This window comes from Natrix helvetica (assembly GCF_964273705.1).
Source record: "Natrix helvetica genome assembly, chromosome: 1".
NCBI lineage: Eukaryota > Metazoa > Chordata > Lepidosauria > Squamata > Natricidae > Natrix > Natrix helvetica.
The window spans coordinates 24,538,981-24,563,006 of record NC_138548.1 but is presented as its reverse complement, the minus strand read 5'-3'; the positions used below and the strand labels follow the sequence as shown (position 1 = coordinate 24,563,006).

Here is a 24,026-nt window from a genome sequence, read left to right as displayed (position 1 = left end):
ACAACTGTTTCACTCCATATATCAATTTGTGCGCACACTGGATTTGATGCTCTATACAATAATACAATAGTAGAGTTGGAAGGGACCTTGGAGGTCTTCTAGTCCAACCCCCTGCCTAGGCAGGAAACCCTATACCGTTTCAGACAAATAGCTATCCAACATCTTCTTAAAGACTTCCAGTGTTGGGGCATTCACAACTTCTGGAGGCAAGCCGTTCCACCGATTAATTGTTCTCACTGTCAGGAAATTTCTCCTCAGTTCTAAGTTGCTTCTCTCCTTGATTAGTTTCCACCCATTGCTTCTTGTTCTACCCTCAGGTGCCTTGGGGAATAGTTTGACTCCCTCTTCTTTGTGGCAACCTCTGAGATATTGGAATAATGCTATCATGTCTCCCCTGGTCCTTCTTTCTCTTAAGCTAAACATACCCAGTTCCTGCAACCGTTCTTCATATGTTTTAGTCTCCAGTCCCCTAATCATCTTTGTTGCTCTTCTCTGCACTCTTTCTAGAGTCTCCACATCTTTTTTACATCGTGGCGACCAGAACTGAATGCAGTATTCCAAGTGTGGCCTTACCAAGGCATTATAAAGTGGTATTAACACTTCACGTGATCTTGATTCTATCCCTCTGTTGATGCAGCCTAGAACTGTGTTGGCTTTTTTGGCAGCTGCTGCACACTGCTGGCTCATATTTAAATGGTTGTCCACTAGGACTCCAAGATCCCTTTCACAGTTACTACTACTGAGTAAGGTATCACCTATACTGTACCTGTGCATTCCGTTTTTGTTGCCTAAATGTAGAACCTTACTCTTTTCACCATTGAATTTCATTTTATTAGATAGTGCCCAATGTTCAAGTTTGTCAAGATCCTTCTGTATCTTAAGCCTATCTTCTGGAGTGTTGGCTATTCCTGCCAGCTTGGTATCATCTGCAAATTTGATGAGTTCCCCATTTATTCCCTCATCCAAATCATTGATGAAGATGTTGAAGAGTACTGGGCTCTGTTTAGATTGATTTGGTGATCCAAAAGTGAGGAGCCCTGCATGTTAGGACGGATTACCCCCTGGTCAATTGGTGCAAGCCACAACAAAATATGGTAAAAATGATCCGGGCCAGGTAACTGTTGAGTAATGGGTTTGAAAGGGATGATAAATGACATTAAATCAAGACAAAGCAGTGATGCTGTTGGTAAATAGGAAAGTAGACTCGGAGATTGAAATGATCATTTTGGATAGAGTTGCAATGCCTTGAAACAGCATCGTTCAGAGTCTGGGCATATTCTGTGATCCTGAGCACTTACTGGACATGGTTATGATGAGAAGGGTTTCTATACATTTACACATTACATGCCTGTGCAATCCTTATTGTACCAGGTACATTTCACATCATTTTCTACACCTTGGTGATCATGATATGACTATACAAAATACTTCCTGTAGGCTAGGCTTTCAAATTGTCTGGAAGTGCAGATGATGTTATATAGGATGATTTTGCTACTAACCAATGAACGAGACAGGGATTATTTACCTGTATTGAAAAGATACACAGTGGTTGCACAATTTCAACTGCTATGGCTTAAAGAAAAGATTGCCCTTCTTTTACAAATTTGTCTCAGTCCTGTTTTCAGTCCTTCAGGAGTGGTTGTTTTGAAAATGCCCCCTCTGTTTAATGCCCCCTGCCCCCCTTTCTGGCATGTAAGAGGATTTTCTCATGCTCCAATAGTAAAAAACACATTCCCTTGGAGCTGATTTTTGCTCTCTCTGTTAGTATTTTTAAAAGACACACATCTTTTGTTATGCTTTTAAAGGTTAATTTTAGTGCAATATTTTGTATTTTTTTTATTTTATTTTTAAATGTTATGTTTTGCTTTTGCTGTTTAAATCATGTCAGCTGCCTTGAATACCTGCAGAATAGAAAGGTGAAGAAGAAATTAATTCTATTAACAAATTATAATTTCATTGATTTAGAACCTAAGCTAACTTGTATTTCCAAAACTAATTTTTATCTAGGAAAAATTAATATGAAATCTAAGAATATAACCAGGAAAACCAAGTGTAAATTGAAGCAACAGTCGCAACATCTTATTTCAGACCCTGAAGAAAATGACTCTGAATTAATCATTAAAGATATTTACAAAAAGAAAGCCACTGTTATGCTGACACCTCTGAGAAAGAAAATAATGAAGGAAAAGCAACACTCCAACAGCAGGCCCAGAAATGAGCAAAATGTGACTAAGGAGTGTGGAAACATTACTTGCTATGAAGTAAACCTGGTTGATGTAGAATTAGACACTTTGAACTGCCCGTTAAGTTTGTTGAAACAAGATCAACAAATTGAGAAAGTTGTGGAAAATGTTCCTTGCACAGATGAAGATGAATCTAGTGAAGATATCCCATGTATTAAAAGGAAAATACGGCCTCCTTTCAAAAGAGAAATGTTCAACAAGGAATGTAATAATACAAAAGGACCATCCCGTGGGCAAAAAAGTACAGAGAATTGCGTAGCACCTTCTCAGAGCCAAAAGACAAAATGTTCTTACTTTGTCCAGGAGAACTCGCTGGAAGTACTAAGTAACAAGAGTTTGTCTCCTGACTTGGGTACCAGTTCTGAGCTAGAGAAAAGGAATAGTCAAAAGTCACAGAATGGGTTCAAGAGAGCCAGAAAGAATGCTCTTGCATCAGAGACCGAAAGTGAAAACAGCATAGAGGCATTTCCTGTGAAAGAAAGTAAGATAGCAATACCTACCAAGAGAACTAATGGTCTCATTTCAACTAGTCCAAAAGCCTTGCCTGTGGCTAGAAAGCCACACAAACAGAGCAAGCTAAGGAATGCTGTGAAGTCTCTTCCAGACACTGATGAAAACTGGACTGAAGAAGAATTAGAAAAGATGTACAGGCAAGTAGTGATAGTCGGACCATAATTTTCCCTTATGCTGTAAGACGCTGTCTGTAAAGGTGTGACTTAATAGAGCTCTTCTAATGCAAGGATAACCATATCTGAATCCATATTAGTCAACAAAATGATTTGTATGCTTTATTTTTCTACTCTCCTACCCAATCCTGCAAATGATTTTCCTCCTACACAACTCCCAACATTTTTTTCTGCAAATTTCTGATCTTTTTTTTCTTCTCTCTTCTACCTCCCTTTTTAGATTCTATATAGTGTCTAACTTTCATACTGTCGGCACCAGTTATAACATAATGTGCTTCACCCAGTCCTTCATATTTTTATAGGGCAGTGGCATCTTTTCCCAAATACAAAAGTGGCTTCTGGATGGATGTGGCAAAGACTGTGGGAACACGATCGGCTGAAGAATGCCAGGAAAAATACATGGCAGAGCAGGAAGGGAAGAAACGTGCCCGAAAGAAGACCACCAAGCCTGGGAAAAAGGAAGAAAGAGGTACAAGTCCTGACCTCTTCCATGCAAAGCCAGACACATGTCAAGATTCCTGTTCTGGGGGCATGGAAGGGTAGGAGTCTGGGTAGACTTTCAGCAAAAGCATAGCATTTTTCTTATTTGTTTAGGAATTTTGCAAAATTAGGCAAGCATTTTTCTGTTTTAAGATGAATAAAGGCTTTTTTTTTTTGAATCTACCTGAGAATATTGGGATAAATTTTCAGAATTTTGGGCAGAGATACTGAAGTAATACTAGGATGCTTATGTGTTATTTTTTTCACTAATTGGAAAAGGTGACTGTGTAGAAACTAATTCTGTCTTTAAAATGGTTTGATGAAGCTGTTTGTGTATGGTGTTGTTTAAAGTTAGTGTGGGGAGTGAACAAAATTCCAATCCAAAAAATTCAGATTAAGGAAAGTAACAGGTTTATTTTTAAGTGGCTTCTAACCTTTGTCTACAATTTCCATCCTCTTGCCAAAAAAGAAGTATGTCCATGTTAGTTTGTATCATTCTTGCTGATAGATAGGGGGACACAACAGCCATTGGCAAAGGTGGGAACCCTGAAAAGGATACAACAGATGCGGAAATTCCTCGAAGAGATGCCCAAGGATAACCACGATGACATCTTTACTTCCACACCTTTCCAAAATAGGAACATAAAAGTAAATATCACATCTGTTGTTTATATTAGAATATTTCTACCAGGGTTCCATCAGATACGATGCTAGAAATGTTCAAAACAAAAATGGAAAGTTGTTTTCCTTTTCCTGGGATCTAATGGTGTGAAATAAATTCATTCTTGATTTTGTGCTGGTCTTCAGAAATACATTTATAGAATCATGGCTTATGTCTAGATCTTGAGATTAGTCCAAAATGTATGTAACAGACATTCCCTAAAATATCTGGTATCCATTGGGATTCCAGTTATTGCAGAGAGTTGCAAGTACACTGTTAGTTGTGGGTAATTAGTAGAACAAAAGAAAGAAAATATAGAAAAAAAATATACCCATCCTATTACCTTATTCTGCTTTTCTAAGTGTTATTTATCTGTGAACCATTCTCTGGAACTCAGTCCATCTGTAGCAGCAAATGGCCCTTTGAGATATTTTTTTTTAAAAACGTAAGAGTTTAAAAAAGTTTTTTTTACTTTAATGGTATAGACCTATTACATTAGGCATCTGCCTTTTCCATTTGCTTATCCTTTACTCAACTTTCTATCTACTTCTGAGTCTTTTCCCCTTAAAAATCTTCACAACCTCGAAACTCTCTAACAGCTTTACAATCATTACCCTACCTATATGATTCATTACGCCACCTATATGATTCATGGGTAAGGCCCACGTCATCTATTAAAACTATGTTACTTTCACCTAACTAACTAAAAATTCTATCACCGCTTTAATTATGGATAATTTATAATAAATGTCTCATCTTCTAATTGAGAAAAAAAGGTATGAAGGCAACATGAGAAAGATGTTCTTGGATGGGGATAATATAGTAAACTTACAGCAAACACCTTCTCTTTCTGGGGATAACCAAGATATGATCTGTAGTTGCCACAGTTCTGCGTGGCCCCAGAGGAAGATATTTTCCAGTTGAAAGACAGACACCCTATTACACCTGCTTCAGCTATTTTCCCCTTGGTGAAGACACCCCAATGTGACCATATCAGCCCTGGCATGCTGGAATCTTTGGATAGGTAGGTACTCTGGACGGATTCTATTCATTATTTTGAACGGCAAAAGCAACTGCCTTTTTATGAGCAGAACTCATTCTAGGTTCACTGAAGTCACTGCTGACAAGTGTGTAAAATTCACACATAAATATACTGTTCCAACAATAAGCAACAAGGAAGTTGGATTGTGTGGGCATTTCAGCATTCTGGAATATGCTTTTTGGGATGGGGGCAAGCGCAGGAAGAGAAATAGAAAAAGGAAAAGAAGGATAGTGAGCAATAGATTCTTGGGAAGGTGTTAAGACTAAACAGCGAGTGCTGCTACAGCCTGACAATAAGCAAGGAAGATGTTGCTTCTTGGGAGTAAGTAAGTGAGACACATTCACATACACAGATTCTCCATTTAAATTGTTTTTTTTTATTTTAGGGAAAACTGTGATAAATATGTCTTCCGTATGCAAAAAAATATCAAAGGCAAGGAACGCACATGGGTGAATGTAAAGAAGAAATCGGTAATGCCTTTCCTTCATTTATCACATATGAAGACAAATTAGATTCCTGCATCTTTTAAAGAATAATTCATGCATTTCCTTATCTCTTTGAAGGGATCTAAAGCTGTTCATAGGACCTGGTTATTTTCTCAGTAACATATATGGACTGTACACCGCCCCGAGTCCCTTTCGGGAGAGGGGGCGGTCTATAAGCGCTCAGTAAATAAAAATAAATAAATAAAACAATACTTTTTTTTCCCCCCTGAACAAATAAAAAGTTGTCAAATCCACTTCAGAAGCAAACAGCTAAAAATGGGAAACAGAATCAACCCCCCCCACCCCCCCACAAAAATTAAGAGACATGAAGCAGTCAGGACCAAGAGCCAACTAAGTTTCTTAATGAACCTCCTCAGGACCTTTGTGGTTCTGATGTGTGTTGAACCACAAATGCCCTCGTTCTAAAGGACAATTCATAAAGCCATTTTCCAGTAACAAGCTGCTATTTCAGGGGTGTCCAAACTTGGGAACTTTAAGACTTGTGGACTTCAACTCCCTGGCTGGGGAATTCTGGGAGTTGAAGTCCACAAGTCTTAAAGTTCCCAAGTTTGGACACCCCTGTGCTATTTTCTGTTTAGTCACAGCCTTGCCTTGAAAAAAATAATTCTTGGCTGGTTACGTACCGACTAACCTAATGTCAAAATTTCCTCTGCCTCCATATAGTACCTAGGAAAGTAGCACGACAGGATTACAGAGCTGGTACATAAAATGTGTATTCCACGGCTTTATCGAATCTAATCTGCAGTCTAGTATTCTTAGCTGGCTTGTTTGTTTTGCCACGAAGCTTTTCTACAAGCTCTTTGCTTGCAGAAAGTAATGTATCTTTTGTTTCCATCAGGCTGTGACAGTGTTCACTACTCCCATGTCTCGAAGAACAAATGTCTTTAATTTTGAAGGTAGGCCTGTTTCACTTGCTTTATACGGCGTTGTCAGGATTTAGGATTAGACTTGGGAGTCCCCAGTATGGCACCATCAATGTAGTTACATTCAGTGACTGTTCAACATTATAATAGCATGGGAAAAAGTGACTTACAACTAGTCCTTGCACTTATGACTGTCACAGCATCCCCAGGGTCACGTCTGAGTGCTTGCCAACTGATATTTATCATAATTGCAGCATCCTGGGTCATGTGATCATTGTGACCTTCCCAGGCAGCTTCCAACAAGCAAAATTAATGGGGAAAAAGCCAGTTTCATTCAACAACTATCATTTGCTTAACATCCGCTGTGATTCACTTAACCACCATGGCAAAAAAGTTGAAATTGATTGTGGCTCACTTTAACAGCAGATCACTTCTTGCTTAGCAATGGACGTACAGGCCCCCAATTGTGTTCATCAGAGGACTACCTGTGTCAAATGTAGGTCTGGAAATTGTAGTCTGCAAAGGAAGCCATCTGTTGCATATATGAGCGACATTGCAGTATGCAGTAATGAACATGGCATGTTTCAGGATTTGTAATTTTGAAAGTATTCTCTTCTGCACCATTCATTTGCAAACCTTAACATGAAGCCAGCAGACAAAGCAGCTCATGAGGTTTAGTGACTGCAGAGTTAAGAATTAGTTCCAGATTTAGGCACCCAATTTTACTACCTGTATTTTTCCTGAGTATATTTCCCAAGGTGGGAAATCTCAATTTTAAATGCAGATATTCAGAAATTGAAATCCATAATTATGAACGCTTGATTGCCCCACACCAATTACAGAGGTAATCTGGTCCTGTGGACATTAAAGTAATTTCTGTATAATTGTTAAAAGGTAAATTAATCAGTCCTGACTCCTGGGATTGTGAATATCTATGCATATGGTTTGCCATAGTCTCTTTTTAACTTAGTTGGTTTGGGGTGGGTTTTCATGCAGTATAGAATTTCTCTCCAAGATCAGTTCAGCTTTTCATGTTGACTATAAGATTGTACCTGAGGATGGTATTATATGGGACCATTTTGGATACTATCATCCATGGGTTTTTTTCTTTCCTTGCTATAGATGCAGGAACTTCTACTGAAGTGAAGAATCTATTTGAAGTGGAACAAGAAATGCAGTCTGATGAAGAGAATGATATGTATTTTTCCACATAGCCACCTGATGAAGGCTCCAATTCCATAGCTAGGGAAGTTTTTAATGAATTGTGAACAGTTGAGTTTTGATTCCAGCCTGTATTCAGCTGAATTAAGTTGTTCCAAAGCTCTGTACTCTCAAGTGTTCAGAATAGAGAAAACTACCACACACATGTAGCTTTCCTTTTTAGAAGATATGATGCAGAGATTATGTAAAGAGGTAGCTGTGGTAATTACCTTTTTTAGTGGAAGTAAAATAATGTTTTTAGAAGTTACTTGTACGATAAATGTCAAGAGTATTGTTTGTAATAGCAAAGAATCTATATTTTCTGTTCCAACAGCAGTGCTTATGTATTTTTGTATTAAACTTACTTGCTTAGTACCTTTTAAATGTTTTTGATACCTTTTTAATTTGGCAATTACAGTGTAACTGGATACATAGAATATAACTAAAATGTGTATTAGCCCACTCTATGGTTGGTTTATGTTTGGTATGTTGTGTAAACCAAGACCAATGAGTTCAATAAATCTGGAGTAATACATTATGTAAACACAGCTACTCTATCAATGTATAAACTAGTAGTATTACATTCTTAACTATTTAGAGAAGACTAAAGTAATAAAATAACTATTCTGGACTTTCTATTTAAAGGAATAAGGTTTTCTAAAATTCTGCCTTTTCTAAGTCAGTATTATTTATTACATATTTTATAACACACTGATAACACTCTCACCAGCAACTGCATACATATTACATTTTTTAAAAAACACTTCAAAAAACCTACTATACAGTACAAACAGTGAGCCATTGTCACTGCAGGCAATGGATGAGGAGGGGAAATAATAGAAGAATCAATTCTCCTTAATTTTTTCCTCATGGAAGCTCTACTGAAAATATTTTTACTGTGCTGTATTTATTAATGAATATTACTGCTGGAAATGAGTATACATTTAACACCTGTGGTTGGCTCTCATAGGAGTTATTTCAAGTGCATAAATAAGTTACATGATAAAGAAAAACGTTTAGTGGTAAAAGTAGGACAAACGCTTCCAAACGTTTTGCTACCAGGCTAGGTAAAATATTCTAAAATGTTGTGATGGGTCAGCTGTATGTAATCTTATCACAAGATTCGAGAAATGGCTCACTGATGAACAAGACCCTCATATGACACACACACACCTGAAGCCCTTATAAACAAGAAAATTGACATCCCCTAAACTCTGCTGAAGATGTTACCTAAGCAACGCACAAGCTGGAAGAATGAACCTTCATCCTCATTTTGGGCTTGTGATCATGAGAACTACCTGTAGTTACACTGACAGCATCGAGGATCCTGTCAATCTCATCAGGTTCAACAGGACCAAACTGTTCCCAGGGCCACTCCACAGGCATCTCTAATGGACCTTTTGCTCATTTGGATTCTTACTGAGGTCTACAGAGTGAAACCTTGAACGTACAAAATCTTTTAAAGAATGCCTTAAGTAACACTGCATATTTGCTTACATTCCCAAACCTACAGATGTATACTTTTAAGAGCTTTAAAGGAATGTCCTTTATCACTTTTGGAACAAGTTCTGGCTGAGCTAGCAATATTTACTATTAATGGCTGCAACAGTTCACTGACCCGGTAATTACAGATTGCTTCTAGGCAGTTTTTACAGTAAAATCTCTCAATGTTTTTTAAAAACCTAAGGGATAGAAAAACACAAGTTAGAAGCAGCTTTCTCTACACTACGTAGCAGACCAGATGCACAGCTCAATTTATTTGTACTTACTGAGAAAATTGCTTGTGGTTTCCTAATTTCTTTGTTCTATCTTTTCTGTTCCTACTAATGTTATCTTAATGAGAATTTCAATAAGGCATTTGATGGCTAGCTCTTCTCCGCATACTGGAAAGATACCTTGGGAAAAGAAATATGCAAAATACTGAGTTTGCAATTTACTCCTCGAGCCGCAGTAATGAGAAAGGATCTATGGGAAGGAAATCACGTCTTGCTGCCATTCACTCTTCCCACCACTAATAAAGGCAAATGCTTAACAACTACCTTTTAAGTTGTTGGCTGTTGTTTCCTTGTGCAGGACAAAAGATATTGCAATGGATTCAAATACAGAATAACGTGCCAGAAGTGCCAGCCTATTCAGCTGAACATCCCTTCCAGATGCCAGAGATCTTACAACTAAACAAAGGAAGGCATGTCCCAGGAAAATGTTGCAGGATCCAATCTGGGTTGGTTACCGGGACCGGTGTCTTGAGCTTTCAGACTCGTGCTGGAGGGCATCCTAAGGGAATTTCACTGGGCTTTGGGCTGTTCTGTGTGTGGTGTTTATAGGGTGCCTGTTGTGTGCAGCTTTATAGAAGTAGATTGGGGAGTTGATGAATGGCTATTAAGTTATTGGCTGTTGTTTCCTTGTGCTGTCAAGCCCTTGCCTCCTAAGTACTTGATAAACTGAGGGCAGCCTCACATTGTAATAAACAAGGACATACATTCTATTTTGCAGCTACTAAGATTGTTGGATGAGCAGGTACAAAAAGAGCCAGGGAAATGATTGAAACCTGGAAAACAGGCCCCTTGTCAATCAACAGGAGTGCTAATTTACCCCCAGCTTAACAAATACGAGCAAGGTCTTGACAGCACAAGGAAACTAGCCAATAACTTAATAGCCAGCCATCAACTTCCCATTCTACAACTAAAAACTACACACAACAGGTACCATATAAACACCATACACAGAACAGCCCAAGCCCAGAGAAGCTCCCTAAGGATTGGCCCCAGCACCAGTCTGAAAGTTGGGAGACAAAACCTCTGGTCCCAGTGACTGACCCAGATTGGATCCTGCTTCTTAATTAAATAACAAAAGAATCTTTACCTCAAAGAGGTTGCTGCTTCCATCTGGATGCTGAATAAGCAGAAACCACAACACAGCAGGGTGCCTTTCTCCAGAGGAAACCCAACTAAGTTCGCTTTCTTGGAATTCCTAGAGGACAGGCGGCGTGCTTTCAAAAGACAAAGACCAGACTTACCCTAAAGGGCTTTTAGGGGAGGTCTCACCATGGCTCCCTCAGATGCAGTCAATTGTGCCCTCAGAAATAAACTTCACCTCTCTCAAGTACCGTATTTTTCAGACTATAAGACGCTCTGGGTTATAAGACGCACATTAACTTTAAGAGGAGGAAAACAAGGGGAAAAAATCTGCCTCTGCGGATCATTTGCGGCTGCCGTGGACTGTTCGCCATGGCCCATTGACCACTGCTGTAGACCATTCGCCACAGCCCATTCGCCACTGCCTGTTCACCACTGATCAGGGCCTAGATCACCACACCAACCCCCTCCCCCACCGCAATATTTGCGCAGACATTACCACCCACTGGGAGTGTGTGTGTCTTACAGTCCAAAAATATGGTAATTCCCTGTTCTTCATTCTGAGCTCGGAAATAAACTTGAAAATATTTTTTTCTAACAGATCCAGTGCGAGTTTTTGTTCAGCCTTGAAACAAACAAAACAACAACAACACCCAAATACAAAACATTGCATTTTACATTGTTTCAGATATTTTAGCCTGGCTTGATTAAATTTGTTTTCAAACACTTTCCAAACCAAATGCATAAGCTCTGAGAGGAAGAAATGGGCGAGCGTTAGAGATATGCACATATGCAACATTGGAGAATCTTTTTGGAAGCTGCTGCTCAAGTATCAGTGAAGATTATAGACCCAAATGAGCCTTGAGGAGACTAATGGATTATTGGCAAGGTAACTGTTGCATGACTATCCCTACTCCATCCTGCCTCCCATAATCTATTTAATCCACAGTATTTAAAGTCAAGCAATATTCTGACTGGTTAAGAAAAAAGGAGCTTCAAGTTCCCCTCTGCTTGCTTTTCACCCACTTTGCAACTCTCTATTTATCTTCCCAAAATAGTCACCATCTCTCCAAATGTTATTTTCAAATTCAGCTTTGGAAGAACTGTCTGAAAATCTAGGGGGCCTTCTGTGGAAAATTGTTCCACAGAAGAGTGATCATTATTGAGAAGGAGGGAGTCCTAGCAGAGGTTCTCACTGGATGAGTAAAGTCAACTTGGAGAAGTGGGGCTAAGAGATAACCATACCCCAAATGCCCCAAACTGCAAATGCAGCTCCTATTCACAGTGTGACATGAGCAAAACTAGGTGCATTCATAGCTAGGTAGGCACTGCAAAAAAACTTAAATGCAGTGATCCACACACTCAATCCTTACAATGAGACCAAATGGATTTGTACTGTCAATGGTACAAAAGCTTCTGAGGGATCCACCAAGACCTGAAGGATTACATTCCCTTTTTTGGTCCCAAAGGTGCTTTTTCAGGAGGCAAGTGGACTGTCTTGTTTTTTCTTTGAAGACATTTCGCTTCTCATCCAAGAATCTTCTTTAGCTCTGGCAGGATAGTGGGTAGTTGGATGGGTTGAAGAAGCGTCTTGGATGAGAAGCGAAACGTCTTCAAAGAAAAAACAAGAAAGTCCACTTGCCTCCTAAAAAAGCACCTTTGGGACAACTATGACCTGGATGACTGAGAATCTCTACAGACTTTTTAGCTATACAATTCCTTTTTCCAAGTCTTGCCAAGTGAAGGTATGTTCCAGCCGCTCAAGATTTAAAGTCAACCACCACAAGCTGTCCCACTATTTTATTCTGTTTATAGACCATAAACCACCCTATCCATATATTCTGGATATGATGTTCATGGCCTATGTTGGTCTATTGTTGATGATTTGTTGCTGAGTGTACTTCCTTAGTTCGCAATGGGAATTTTAGAAATGCATGTAAAAAAAAAATGAACTTGCTGACTTAAGATGATTGGTAGTATGATTAGTACCCCTATCTATTTCTGTAGCTTTGGGAGAGAAGCAAGGGGATTCCCACTCTTATAAAGATCACTCAACGGTCTGAAGTTTGTTCTGCTGGAACACTCAAAATGTTTCCAAAGAAATTCTGAATGAATCTGTTTTATTCCACCTTTAAAATTAAACCTTTTGATGCCCATGCTATGCAGATTGCAGACATAAGGCAAGTGATCCTTTGCAACATGCATGAGTAAAGCACTTTTGCTCAAAACCCACAGCCACATTAACCAACCACAACCAAAGTTCAGCATAGCTGCTTCAAAGTCTTTTTTCTTGGTTGTTTCCATAGCCTTCCAGACCATACGGCTACTTGTCTATTTCAACATTTCGAGGAGTGCTTCATTGACCTGAATGTAGAACTTCAAAGTAAAACAACTGGAAGAACGCCTAATATACACCCCAAAACAAAAGACAGTTATGTGCATTTGACAAATTCTAGCAAATTCTTTCTTTGAACATCTTCCTCTCCAATTATCTACAGCTGGAACAGGAGGACTACATACATGGATGGTTTTCATAGTGTCAAACCTTTATCCTTTCACTGTGAAAAACAGCTGCCTTCAGAAGCAAGAGAAAGTGGAAAGATGTTTTCCTCGTCTCACACCAATGGAGTAAGGAACCTGCATCAAGGAAAGACACACTTGCTGCTTCTATGAAGGAACAAGACAGTTTGCAATAGAGAAACACGTTTTGTTTGAAGTTTTATTTACATATCTTACACTGAAGGAATGTAGTAATAAAGTGCTTCTTTTTAAAAGAGATGCCTTTGATTTACAGAGAGTCACGTGACAATTGTGGGCAACATCTGAGTGTCAAAGGTATAGTGGATGTAGCGGTACACTTCCTCTGCTTTCTGCTGATTGACCCGAGTGCGGCCTGCCATCTCCCTTGGGGTACTGAAAAGGAAGAAGGAAAGGAGTGCTTCTCATTAAGGCACTAGTTGTAAGCAGGATTCTTCAGCCAAAATACAAAAGGGAAGAATATGAAAATTACTAGAACAGACGGGATAATCAGAGAGGCTCACACGGTCATAATGGTAATACCTTCCTGTGTGGTTGGCTTAAATATTCTTGTCCTATAAATTCTTGTCACTACCTTTATTGATATTAACTTAATTTAAATTTAATTTATGGGGTCACCCTTCCCGACTCTGGATGGCAAATAAACAACGTACAAAATAACATCAAAATGAATGACATTTCATGAATGAATGACATGCAATCTCTCTAAGCTACGAGAGAGATCAATACAATACAATACAATACAATACAATAGTAGAGTTGGAAGGGACCTTGGAGGTCTTCTAGTCCAACCCCCTGCCTAGGCAGGAAACCCTATACCGTTTCAGACAAATAGCTATCCAACATCTTCTTAAAGACTTCCAGTGTTGGGGCATTCACAACTTCTGGAGGCAAGCTGTTCCACTGATTAATTGTTCTCACTGTCAGGAAATTTCTCCTCAGTTCTAAGTTGCTTCTCTCCTCGTGCTTGAGCAGGGGGCTGGTCTAGAAGGCATCCAAGGTCCCTTCCAGCTCTATTCTGATTCTAATGATAAAGCCAACTGAAAATATTCAACTAGACTTGTAGAGAATCACTTTATACTTTTTTTTTTCAACACAACGGGTCCTAATACAATATCATTGGATTAATCATAAACTGTCAGATTAGAAGTTTGAGGGGGAGGAGCAGGAGGAGAAAAAGAAGAAGAAGAAGGAAGAAGAAGAAGGAGAAATGGCTTTTACCATGACAGTTCTATGAAGCCGTCAGATTTGAAAGTAAAAAACAAAATGTATGCCACTGTAACCAACCTATCTGCTTGTTTTTGTGTTTCTCCTTTACTGAAAAAGTAACTGAATAGCCGAGTTAACAGTAACGGTTTATTCTGCTCAAGATACAATGTAACGAACTTAACGACTCTCCGTCTGACAGCCCTTTTATAGCTGAGCTGTCAGACAGTTAACTAATAGGATTGTTTAACGTTTCCCTCAAGCCTGCATGGACGCAGGAGCCAATCAGTGGACACAACACTTGTATCCAACAAAGGGTCGAGATCAGAACAACCAAAGGGGAAACTGTACCTGTTTGCCATCTCTTTTAAAGAACCGAAATGGTGGCACAAGGCCAGAGCCAGGGTATAGCTGACGCAGGGAATGCTCAAATAGAAACGGAAAACATCCCGTCGGGGTCCCTCCACTTCTGTTGGCACCTGGATGGCTGCGTTCTTCCGCTGTTCCACCAAAGCTAGTTCCTTTAGCAAGTCAGCAGTTTCCACTTGGCAGGCACTGAAGAGCACTTTGATTCCTGCCTGAATGAATGCTGATAAGATGCCATCATAGTGCTTGGTTCTGTGGAACACCTTCCACGCCTCTCCTGTAAGATTGAAAGACAAAAGCTCAACATTTCTCCTCTCCTGTGAGTACATAAAGCCTGAGTTGAGTAAACCACAGTTAAGCAAAAATATATAAAAGAAGGAGCAACAGTAAAGGTAAAGGTTCCCCTCGCACATATATGGTAATCATTCCCTACTCTAGGGGGCAGTGCTCATCTCCGTTTCAAAGCTGAAGACGTCCGAAGACGTCTCCGTGGTCATGTGGCCTGCATAACTAAATTCCAAAGGCGCACGGAATGCTGTTACCTTCCCACCAAATGGTCCCTATTTTTCTACTTGCGTTTTTAAAATGCTTTCGAACTGCTAGGTTGGCAGAAGCTGGGACAAGTAACGGGAGCTCACTCCATTACATGGCACTAGGGATTCGAACTGCCAAACTGCCAACCTTTCTGATCGACAAGCTCAGTGTCTTAGCGACTGAGCTACCGCCTCCCAAAATCAAATCAAATCAAATCTCAAACCAAATCTTATTACAGCCTGAAGCCCATAATATCAGTGAGATAAAACCTATATGCACACACGCACACACCCCAGAGTTGGTCACCTGGTTCAGACCGGTTCGCCAGAACTGGTAGTGGAAATCGTGGGTGGCCTCACCCAACTTCCCCAGCTCTATGCCGTCCTATTTAGGCACATTTTCAAGCCAAACCACATACATGGAAGGCTGAGCACGTGCGTGGACACGCCTGCTCACATTTGCAAAAGTAAGTGAATACCACCCCTGGCACACTCACACACATACACATGTAGGTATCTGTGTGTGTATATGCTAATAGTAAAATATAATGTAAGATATATAGCAAACAACAAAATCAGAATACAAAGTAAGGGAGACAATAACGGTAAAGTAAAATACAAGTAGATAGACAAAAGTCAAAATCTTCAGCTACAAACAAAGTGAGAGCAGCTTGGGAGAATATGAGACTCCTTATTAAACTCTGAATGTCTGAGTAAAATTGCTTTCACAGCTTTAAAAATAATCAGGTATGATAGAAAAGGCACATCTCTAATGTTAAAATATTTCAAAAATGATAAGACTGACACAGAAAAAGTCCTTCCTCTGATCCACAATCTGCTCATCTCAGAACAGCAGAATGAAAGAGTTGGAAGAGACCTTGGAGGTCTTCTAGTTCAATCCCCTGCTCAGGCAGGAAACCCTATATACCATTTCAGACAAATGATTGTCTGATTTCTTCTTAAAAACGTCCAGTGTCAGACCATTCACAACTTCTAGAGGCAAGTTATTCCACTGATTAAGTGTTCTGTCAGAAATTTCTCCTTGGTTCTAGGTTGGTTCTCTCCTTGATTAGTTTCCATCTGTTGCTTCTTGTCCTGCCTTCCAGGTGCCTTGGAGAATAGCTTGACTCCCTCTTCTTTGTGGCAGTCCCTGAGGTATTAGAACACTGCTATCATGTCTCCCCTAGTCCTTCTTTTCATTAAACTAGACATACCCAGTTCCTGCAACCGTTATTCATGTTTTAGTCTCCAGGCCCCTAATCATCTTTGTTGCCTTTCTCTGCACTCTTTCTAGAGCCTCCACATCTTTTTACATAGTGGCGACCAAAGCTGAATGTAGTATTCCAAGTGTGGCCTTATCAAGGCATTGTAAAGTGGTATTAACACTTCACGTGATCTTCATTCTATCACTTTGTTAATGCAGCCTAGAACTGTGTTGGCTTTTTTGGCAGCTGCAGCACACTGCTGGCTTATAGAGGCAGGACTGTGATGCAATTCTCTTGATCCTTCCCAGTTTGCAATTCTGTTTCTAGTCCCACCTTTACCTCCTTGTGAAATACGTCTTTTGTTTCCTATTTAGCTATGAATCTCATAACCAGAACAGCTAAAAAGTGCACCTGAAGAGCCTCTGAATGTCAGAGGGAGAACTACCAGGCAAGATACCCACCTGTCCTAACTCTTTCCTTCTCCACAATTATACAGATCCTATCAAACTTGTTCTTCAGCTGTTGCATTCTCTGGACCATTTTACTCTGATGTGTATTGTTGACCAATTCTGCCTGGCACTTCCTTTCCACCGCCAGACGGTTGCTGACAATATAATCACAGGAACCCAGAGAACAAATCTCAACCTTCACTCCGTGAACAGTTTTCAGGGTTGAAATAACTTCCGGCCCAGAGGAGATCTCATGGTTATCCACCAGAATGCACAGAGGTGCTTGGTTCTTTGAATTCCTTAGAGTCCAAGCGGAGGAGGAGGAGGAGGAGGAGGAAGAGAGTCCAGGAGGGTTCTCCAAAAATGTTTCTGACTGCGAAGATCATAACACTGTATCAGTCAGCAGGCAAATAGAACAGCAAATATCTAAAGAAACTGGGGAACAATCTTTTAATATTTGTACCGTGTCAATCAAAGTACCATATTTTTCAGACTGTAAGACACACTGGAGCATAAGACGCACTAAGATTTTGAAGAGGTAATTTTTTTTAGAAATGTTTTTGCACTCTGCAGACCTCCCAAACCCTCTGCATGCCCTGTTTCTTGTGAAAAATGCAGAGTTTGAGAGGGCTGCAAAGTGCTCCTGGGGGCTGGCAAAAAACGTCCCGTTTTTTTGCTCATTTTTGTCCTCCCCAGCCCTCAGGAGCACTTTGTAGGCTTCCCATACCCTCTGCGCATCCATTTTTGCGAAAAACAGGATGCAGAAGGGCAGGGTTTTGGGAGGCCAAAAATGCTGTATTCAATGTATAAGACGCACCCAGATTTTCATCCTCTTTTTTGGGGGGGGGGGGAAGGGTGCACCTTATACTCCAAAAAATACGGTAACTATTTCCTGCAGTTACATAGAAAACGCAGATCACAGTTGTCTATGGAGATTTCTCAATCATTCAGGTTATGGTTGTCCCAAAGGTGCTTTTTCCAAATTTTAAAATTTAAAAACGCAGTTTCCAATTACTGATTAAAGAGACATTATTGGAAAAACTGTTGGGATATTGGGAGGAAAAATATATTGAAAAATTGCATTTTTAAATTTAAAGGATGGCTATCTTATAATGTTGCTATGGAAGAAATGTTTAGCCAGCTCTTTAAAGTTTTATGTCCATACATGCTCCTTTTGTTAAATGCCAGGATAACCTACTTCTGTAATCTCATAGAGCCCCACGATTGGAACAGGTCTTATAGCTTCAGCTTGAACAAAACCAATTAAGAACAGGTCACCAATTATTGGATAACCATCTTGGCCTAAATTCTTACTGTTAGAAAATCTCCCCTACTTCAATTGGAATTTGCCTTCCTGAATTTAAATCTGTTATTCTGTGTTCTGGAACAAGAGAAAATAATTTTTGATCTTCAGTTTGTGACATGCTTTCAGGTACATGATTCTACTGTACCCCTCACTCATCTTTTCTCAAGGCTAAAGTTATCTAGATCCTTTATTTTCTCTTTGTAGCTCTTAGTTTCTAGTTCCTTGACCAACTTTGCTGCCATTGTGTCAACCTATCTCAATTTTTTAGTGTAGTGGTCTACAATTGAATTTAACAGTCAAGGATGGCCTGACTATTTATTGCAAAATGAATAGACAAACCTCTCCAACCCAGCACAATATGCTAATAATATAAGCTGAATTAGCAAATGAGAGGGAAACTATTAAATCTTTTAATGAAGATTCTCAAGGGAAATGTGGCAAAGGCTTAAACCAATCATTTTTAAAGGTTTCTCCTGACTCCTTAATTCCACTATTCCAAGCTAGCAACACACACAAAAAAGCAGTAATTAAAAAAAACAGTTTTACCTTTGGCATAATCTGGAACTGTTCAACCACAAGCTCCGATTTGCACTGATATTTGCTTTGAAGATGAAAATTTGATTGTTCTGGCAAACAAGCATTTGGTTCCAAGCGTACCTGAGCATGGCTTTCATTGGGTTTTAGAACTGAGCATTTTGGGGGCAGAATCTGGTCCTTAGTTAAGGAAGTAACATTAGAATCCTTATCAACTTTAACACCGACTCGTGATTTCATCTGCTCTCCCTTTTTATCCGCTTCCTCATCTTCACTTGATCCGTTAAGAATACAAACCCTCTTTAACCTCTTTGGGGCTAATGGAGTTGCTGTTTTCTGCTTCACCTGCCCCGCTTTCATTTTTTTCCTGTTACGGGTTTGGTACTGTTTCCTCCCGTTCACAAAGCTTTCTTCCCCTAAAAGGTCAAAATTGATGCGCACATCTTCATCACTGGAATTGCTTTTGGGGTTATCCTCTTCATTGTCCTCAACACAGAAGCTGTCCTCTACGTAGCATTCATCTTGCTCTGGAATCTGAGAAGAAAGAAGGCAAATCCTGACAAATCCCTATGCCTCATGAAAGAAAGAAGTAAAAATAATAGTTATAATTACAGTATCCATAACACCCTGTTTCCCTGAAAATAAGACCTCCCTGGATAATACCGTGTTTCCCCGAAAATACGACAGGGTCTTATATTTTTTTGACCCACGAAATATGGCCTTGGGCTTATTAAAGGGGAGGGCTTATTATTTTTGGGTTGCCGGGCGGCTGCTCCCTTGCGACTGGGTTCCCGAAGAGCCGGGCACAGCCTCAGGGTCGAATGGCTGTGTTGCGCTGTCGCAGCAGCAATGCAGCAGCCATGAGGTGACCAAGCTTGCGAGCAGCTGCCCGGCAACCCCCGTTTCCAGCCGGATATAGCGCTGCTGACCGACCTAGCACTACCCGGAAGGCACCAAGCAACGCGAGCGCCTGTTCGCTTCCCTCCGCCTCCCACGGCTCAGTGCCTTGGGAATGCCCCTAGGTGAATGAATGGGGCTCTGCATGGCTGGAGAGGGGAGTTGCGCAGCGGCTTTTCCGCTCCCCGCTCGCGCAAAGGGTATCTCCGCTACTGGCGCCGTCCGCCGCTTGGGTTTTGTTTTCAAAGCACGGAGGATGGATGCCGCTCTGGAAGTACGCTCTATGGTTGTGGGCTGCAGATCGTACAACCATAGAGCGTACTTCCAGAGTGGCATCCATCCTCCGTGCTTTGAAAAAAAAACCCAAGCGGCGGACGGCACCAGCAGCGGAGATGCCCTTTGCGCGAGCGGGGAGCGGAAAAGCCGCTGCGCAACTCCCCTCTCCAGCCATGCAGAGCCCCATTCACCACGCTCGTCACTTCCTGCACCTAAAAAATAATAAGACTTCCCCGAAAATAAGGCCAAGTGCTTTGGGGGGGGGGAATAAGACCCTGTCTTATTTTCGGGGAAGTCTTATTATTTTTTAGGCCATTATTGTTAAGAGTTTGTTGCAGAAAATCACTTCTAAAAAGCACACACAGATAACTGATTCAGCTGTATTCATTTATATACATGTTAACACATGAAGATAAATGTACACAGTTGTTCTCCAACGTAGTTGTAGTTACAAGCAAACACAGGCAGCAGAACAGCAGAGAGGAGTTTTTAGTTTCGAGTTCAGAGCAGACAGAGAAACTAGTTTCAGTTTCAATTCTCAGCACAGACTCAGATCTATTTAAGCTCACATTGGCTGACTTAGTTGCTATGCCTATTCATTGGCTGACCTTGTTACCATGTCTCTCCCAGTCATGAATATTCTAGCAATTACTGATCCAAATTCAGAGTTTTGGCGCTTAAAAAAACCCACTTAAAAATCTGTTTGATTTCATTATGCATCCAAAAATACATTAAGATCTTCAACATAAAACCCTTTCTTGATGTCTGGCTTATCTTCTTAACAGTTAGACATCTCTCAATGATGGAACTTGCGCCTTTATCCCACTTTGTTGACTTTTGACAGCTTAAAAAAAGAACTATTTTTCCCTAGTGCTTATGTGCTTTTATCTAGCTTTTGTCTGATTTCACAAACTTAAACAGAGAGAACTCCAGTTAATACTTGGATGGGAGGCGCTAAGGATGTGTCCACAAAGTCATCAACAATTGAAGGTGAAGGATCTTACTTTGCATATGTCAGGCTTTCTGCAATTGTCTAAAACTAAGAACCAGATGATTCTTAGTTTTCTTTAGCAAGATTTACTATGATGGAAGAGGTAGTGGCACAAAAATATAAGCATGTAAGCTAATTTCAGTTGCTTCATTTTAGCATCAGTTTATCTCCAGGTATATTACAGAACAGATTTTTTGGATCTCTTGCTTGCAGCCTTCCTAATATCTGATGAGGAGGCATTTCTCTTCACTGATAACATGGAAGATTGTAACCCCTGATGTTCTTAGAAATATTGTATTGGCATTTATTGGGAATAACCAGCACTTTGAGGTAAGTCCAGAAGTCTATTGGCAACCAATACAACAACTGCAGTATCCCCATTTACACAAGCAGGTTTCTGCTGCTATCAACCTGGTACTCTATTTTATACTTGCTGTAGCTTCCTATTAATCTTTAAAACTTCATGTGTTTGTAATAATAAGGGTGTTACTTACCACTGACAGGTTTTGACAGCTCAGGTAGGATTGTAAAAGCAATCCTTAAAATATTCTCACTTGTGATAGTTGCATTTGGATTGTTTTAGTTTTTTAATTAATATACCTCCACTCTGATAATGTTCCTTACAATAAAATAATACCTAGGCATTTCAAAGCATTTGCAGGTTCAGACTAATTTGTGATGTGGTTCCATTTATTACAGTATCACTTTCTTTGCCTGACTTTTTACCTGTGAGAAAACAGTTATAGGATTGAATTCTTTATGCACCATCTTATACTTGTTGCCAACAGCTGGACTGCGTACAGATTTCAGATAAACTGCCTGCATCTCAGATTCTAGGTAGAGAAAGAAAATAGACTGTCAGACAAAAAAGTAACTGAGACTGCACTCAATCTTGAGTCTGATCTAAACATTTTTTTTGTCATATAAAAGCTGTAACCTTTAGAAAAAATTGCCTTATAGATCCATTACAACCTTCATTGCACAAGTATCTCTGTGGGCTTCTGGAAGGGAAACAGGGGTATCAGCCTCAATTTCATTGATGGATGCATCAGGGTTGTGTTTGACCTTTGGGGGGGAGTGGCCAGGGGGGGCATCCAGCTCAACATTACTCATGTTAGGGGGCACCTGTGGTGACCCAGGTGGGGCTGGGAGGATCCACTTTTGCTAGTTTGTTTTGCTAGCACTCTGCCAGCGAAAACGAATCTTAGGGGTTGCTGCCCTCCCAAGCTCTGTTTTCGCTGGCAGAGGCACAGCAGACAGGTTCTTCCCTGTTTCCAAGGTGGCCGCGTGGGCCAGATCTATGCATCCTTGAGTTTGGCACCCCTGGTCTAGCACATCAAGAGCAGCTTCTTTCCTACGAAAGTAGCATCTTCAGGTATCGGAGAGAGGAATGATCAAGAACGTAATGGAAACTTTAACTCCCCTACCCGCACGCACATATATAGACACTGCTATTTCAAGGTTAAAAACTAGGAGCAGAAATGGAAATATTTTATTCATATCTTATCTAAGAAAGTTATTTATCAGACCACAGATAAGTTCAAGCAGAATACCAACTGATTGGGGGGAGGGGAGACAATTTTCTCTGCATACCATTTAAATCTTGAGCGATCTGCGTCTCATCATCAAGGAACTGAACAAGGGACGAACTCAACTCATCTTCTGATTTTATACTCTCATCAGACGAAATGTCCACCCCATCTTCAGAAAGTTCTGCCTCCTCGTCTATAAAGTGCTTGGCTAAATTCTACAGGATGGAAAAGCGAATTTTGGATACAAATCCATTTCAAAGAATTCACTTGCTGTGAACTATAATAATGGTAGACTGACCCAAAAATGCATCAGCTGGAACTAAGGATCTGGTTCCTAGGTGATTGCAGCAAATGCTTAAACTCTAGCTGTTGATTCATGGATCATTCTTGGGATCCACTAAGTTTTTAAAGTGCTTCAACTCCCAGCTGTCAAAGCTTCAAATTACTAAAATAGACTCTTATATTCATCAAAAGGAAAACAGGATTCTGACTGCTTAACATATATTACAATACTGTGCTATACAAAATTAATTGGACAGTTGGTTACTATATCAATATGTTAACTGCAGAGAATGTTCAGGTGCTAACCTGAATGGATTAAGCCAGAGTTTTCTTTTTTTTTTTTTTTTGCAAAAGTGGGAAATTTGACTCATTGGCTAACTCCATTTGTATTAAAACACCATTCCCCAGACATATATTCATTTATTATTCATAATATGCTGAAAATGTTAGCCTATCCCTGATTTCTTATGGCTTAATTGTCTGGCTGGCAAGAACTTTCTCTTGATTATAAATTTGGTTAAAAAAATATTGTTTGCTGCCTCAATCACCAAAATAACTACAGACAAAGGGACTCTTGCTAACCAAACATGTTCATTCTGAATATGTCTATGATTTAAGAGGGGTTTTAACGTTACCAATTCAAAGGCGAAATATAGTAAGAAAAAGATATTCACATCAGAGAAATCATCTTAATCAATTGTGACCTCCTTACCTTGATCAGAGGTTTATCTACTTGCTTCTGCCGTTTCATATCTTGAACCGGCTTCTTGATATAGTTCTTTCTGTCCTGCAACACTGGGTTTGATTTCTGTTTGAAATCTGTGCTTTCATCACTAGAGACATCTGACTAAAATGTAACATAATTGTTGATTAAAATTACAACAAAATTAGCTTTTCCATTATAAATGCATATAGTGAGGCAGGCAGGTTTAAAAATTAAAAATTTCAGATGAAACTGGAATATATTTTTTTAGGACTTATGGTACTTAAAGTAGAAAAGGCTCATTGACAATTGGTTTTATACAAATAGTCCTTGACTTACATCCATTTTTAGCAGCATTTCCAAATTACGATGGCACTAAAAAAAAAACCCTTCCCCAGTCCTTGCATCTATAACCATTTCAGTACCCGTGTGATTATGTGATCAAAATTCAGTTGACATGTATTTATGACAGTTACAGCTTCCTGGGGTCATGTGTGTCAACTTGTAAAGCATTTCCATATCTGTTATTGAGTTGTCATAGGAGAAAGGGGCGAGCGGGCGGAGAGAGCATTCCATGCATACCTTTGGCTAGAGTCAGATCTGATTACTAAAGCATCTTGTTGGATAATGTGATTTATGACACAGACCTTGGGGGGGGGGAACAGGGGCAAA

General features: G+C 39.9%; 2 protein-coding genes across 4 annotated transcripts in view; one reads left to right on the top strand and one right to left on the bottom strand.

Annotated features, from left to right (window-relative positions):
- MIS18BP1 (MIS18 binding protein 1) overlaps positions 1 to 8,065 on the top strand; it is a 36,804-nt gene extending 28,739 nt beyond the window's left edge. Inside the window, exons 11-17 of one of the 2 annotated variants that reach the window (XM_081935326.1) lie at positions 2,008 to 2,893; positions 3,232 to 3,398; positions 3,918 to 4,057; positions 4,949 to 5,094; positions 5,498 to 5,582; positions 6,457 to 6,514; positions 7,604 to 8,065. In XM_081935326.1, coding sequence (XP_081791452.1) covers positions 2,008 to 2,893; positions 3,232 to 3,398; positions 3,918 to 4,057; positions 4,949 to 5,094; positions 5,498 to 5,582; positions 6,457 to 6,514; positions 7,604 to 7,695 — 1,574 coding nt within the window. In that variant the 3' untranslated portion in view covers positions 7,696 to 8,065. Of the gene's footprint in view, positions 1 to 2,007; positions 2,894 to 3,231; positions 3,399 to 3,917; positions 4,058 to 4,935; positions 5,095 to 5,497; positions 5,583 to 6,456; positions 6,515 to 7,603 lie in introns of those variants that run through there. The other variant, XM_081935327.1, reaches the window with a different exon arrangement.
- A 5,172-nt stretch (positions 8,066 to 13,237) lies between these two features.
- Positions 13,238 to 24,026, bottom strand: part of FANCM (FA complementation group M) — a 49,232-nt gene continuing 38,443 nt past the window's right edge. The window contains exons 17-23 of one of the 2 annotated variants that reach the window (XM_081935842.1): positions 23,364 to 23,498; positions 22,431 to 22,584; positions 21,564 to 21,670; positions 18,686 to 19,207; positions 16,846 to 17,206; positions 14,632 to 14,923; positions 13,238 to 13,449 (exon numbers count right to left, since the gene is read on the bottom strand). In XM_081935842.1, the coding sequence (XP_081791968.1) occupies positions 13,335 to 13,449; positions 14,632 to 14,923; positions 16,846 to 17,206; positions 18,686 to 19,207; positions 21,564 to 21,670; positions 22,431 to 22,584; positions 23,364 to 23,498 (1,686 nt within the window). In that variant the 3' untranslated portion in view covers positions 13,238 to 13,334. Of the gene's footprint in view, positions 13,450 to 14,631; positions 14,924 to 16,845; positions 17,207 to 18,685; positions 19,208 to 21,563; positions 21,671 to 22,430; positions 22,585 to 23,363; positions 23,499 to 24,026 lie in introns of those variants that run through there. The other variant, XM_081935843.1, reaches the window with a different exon arrangement.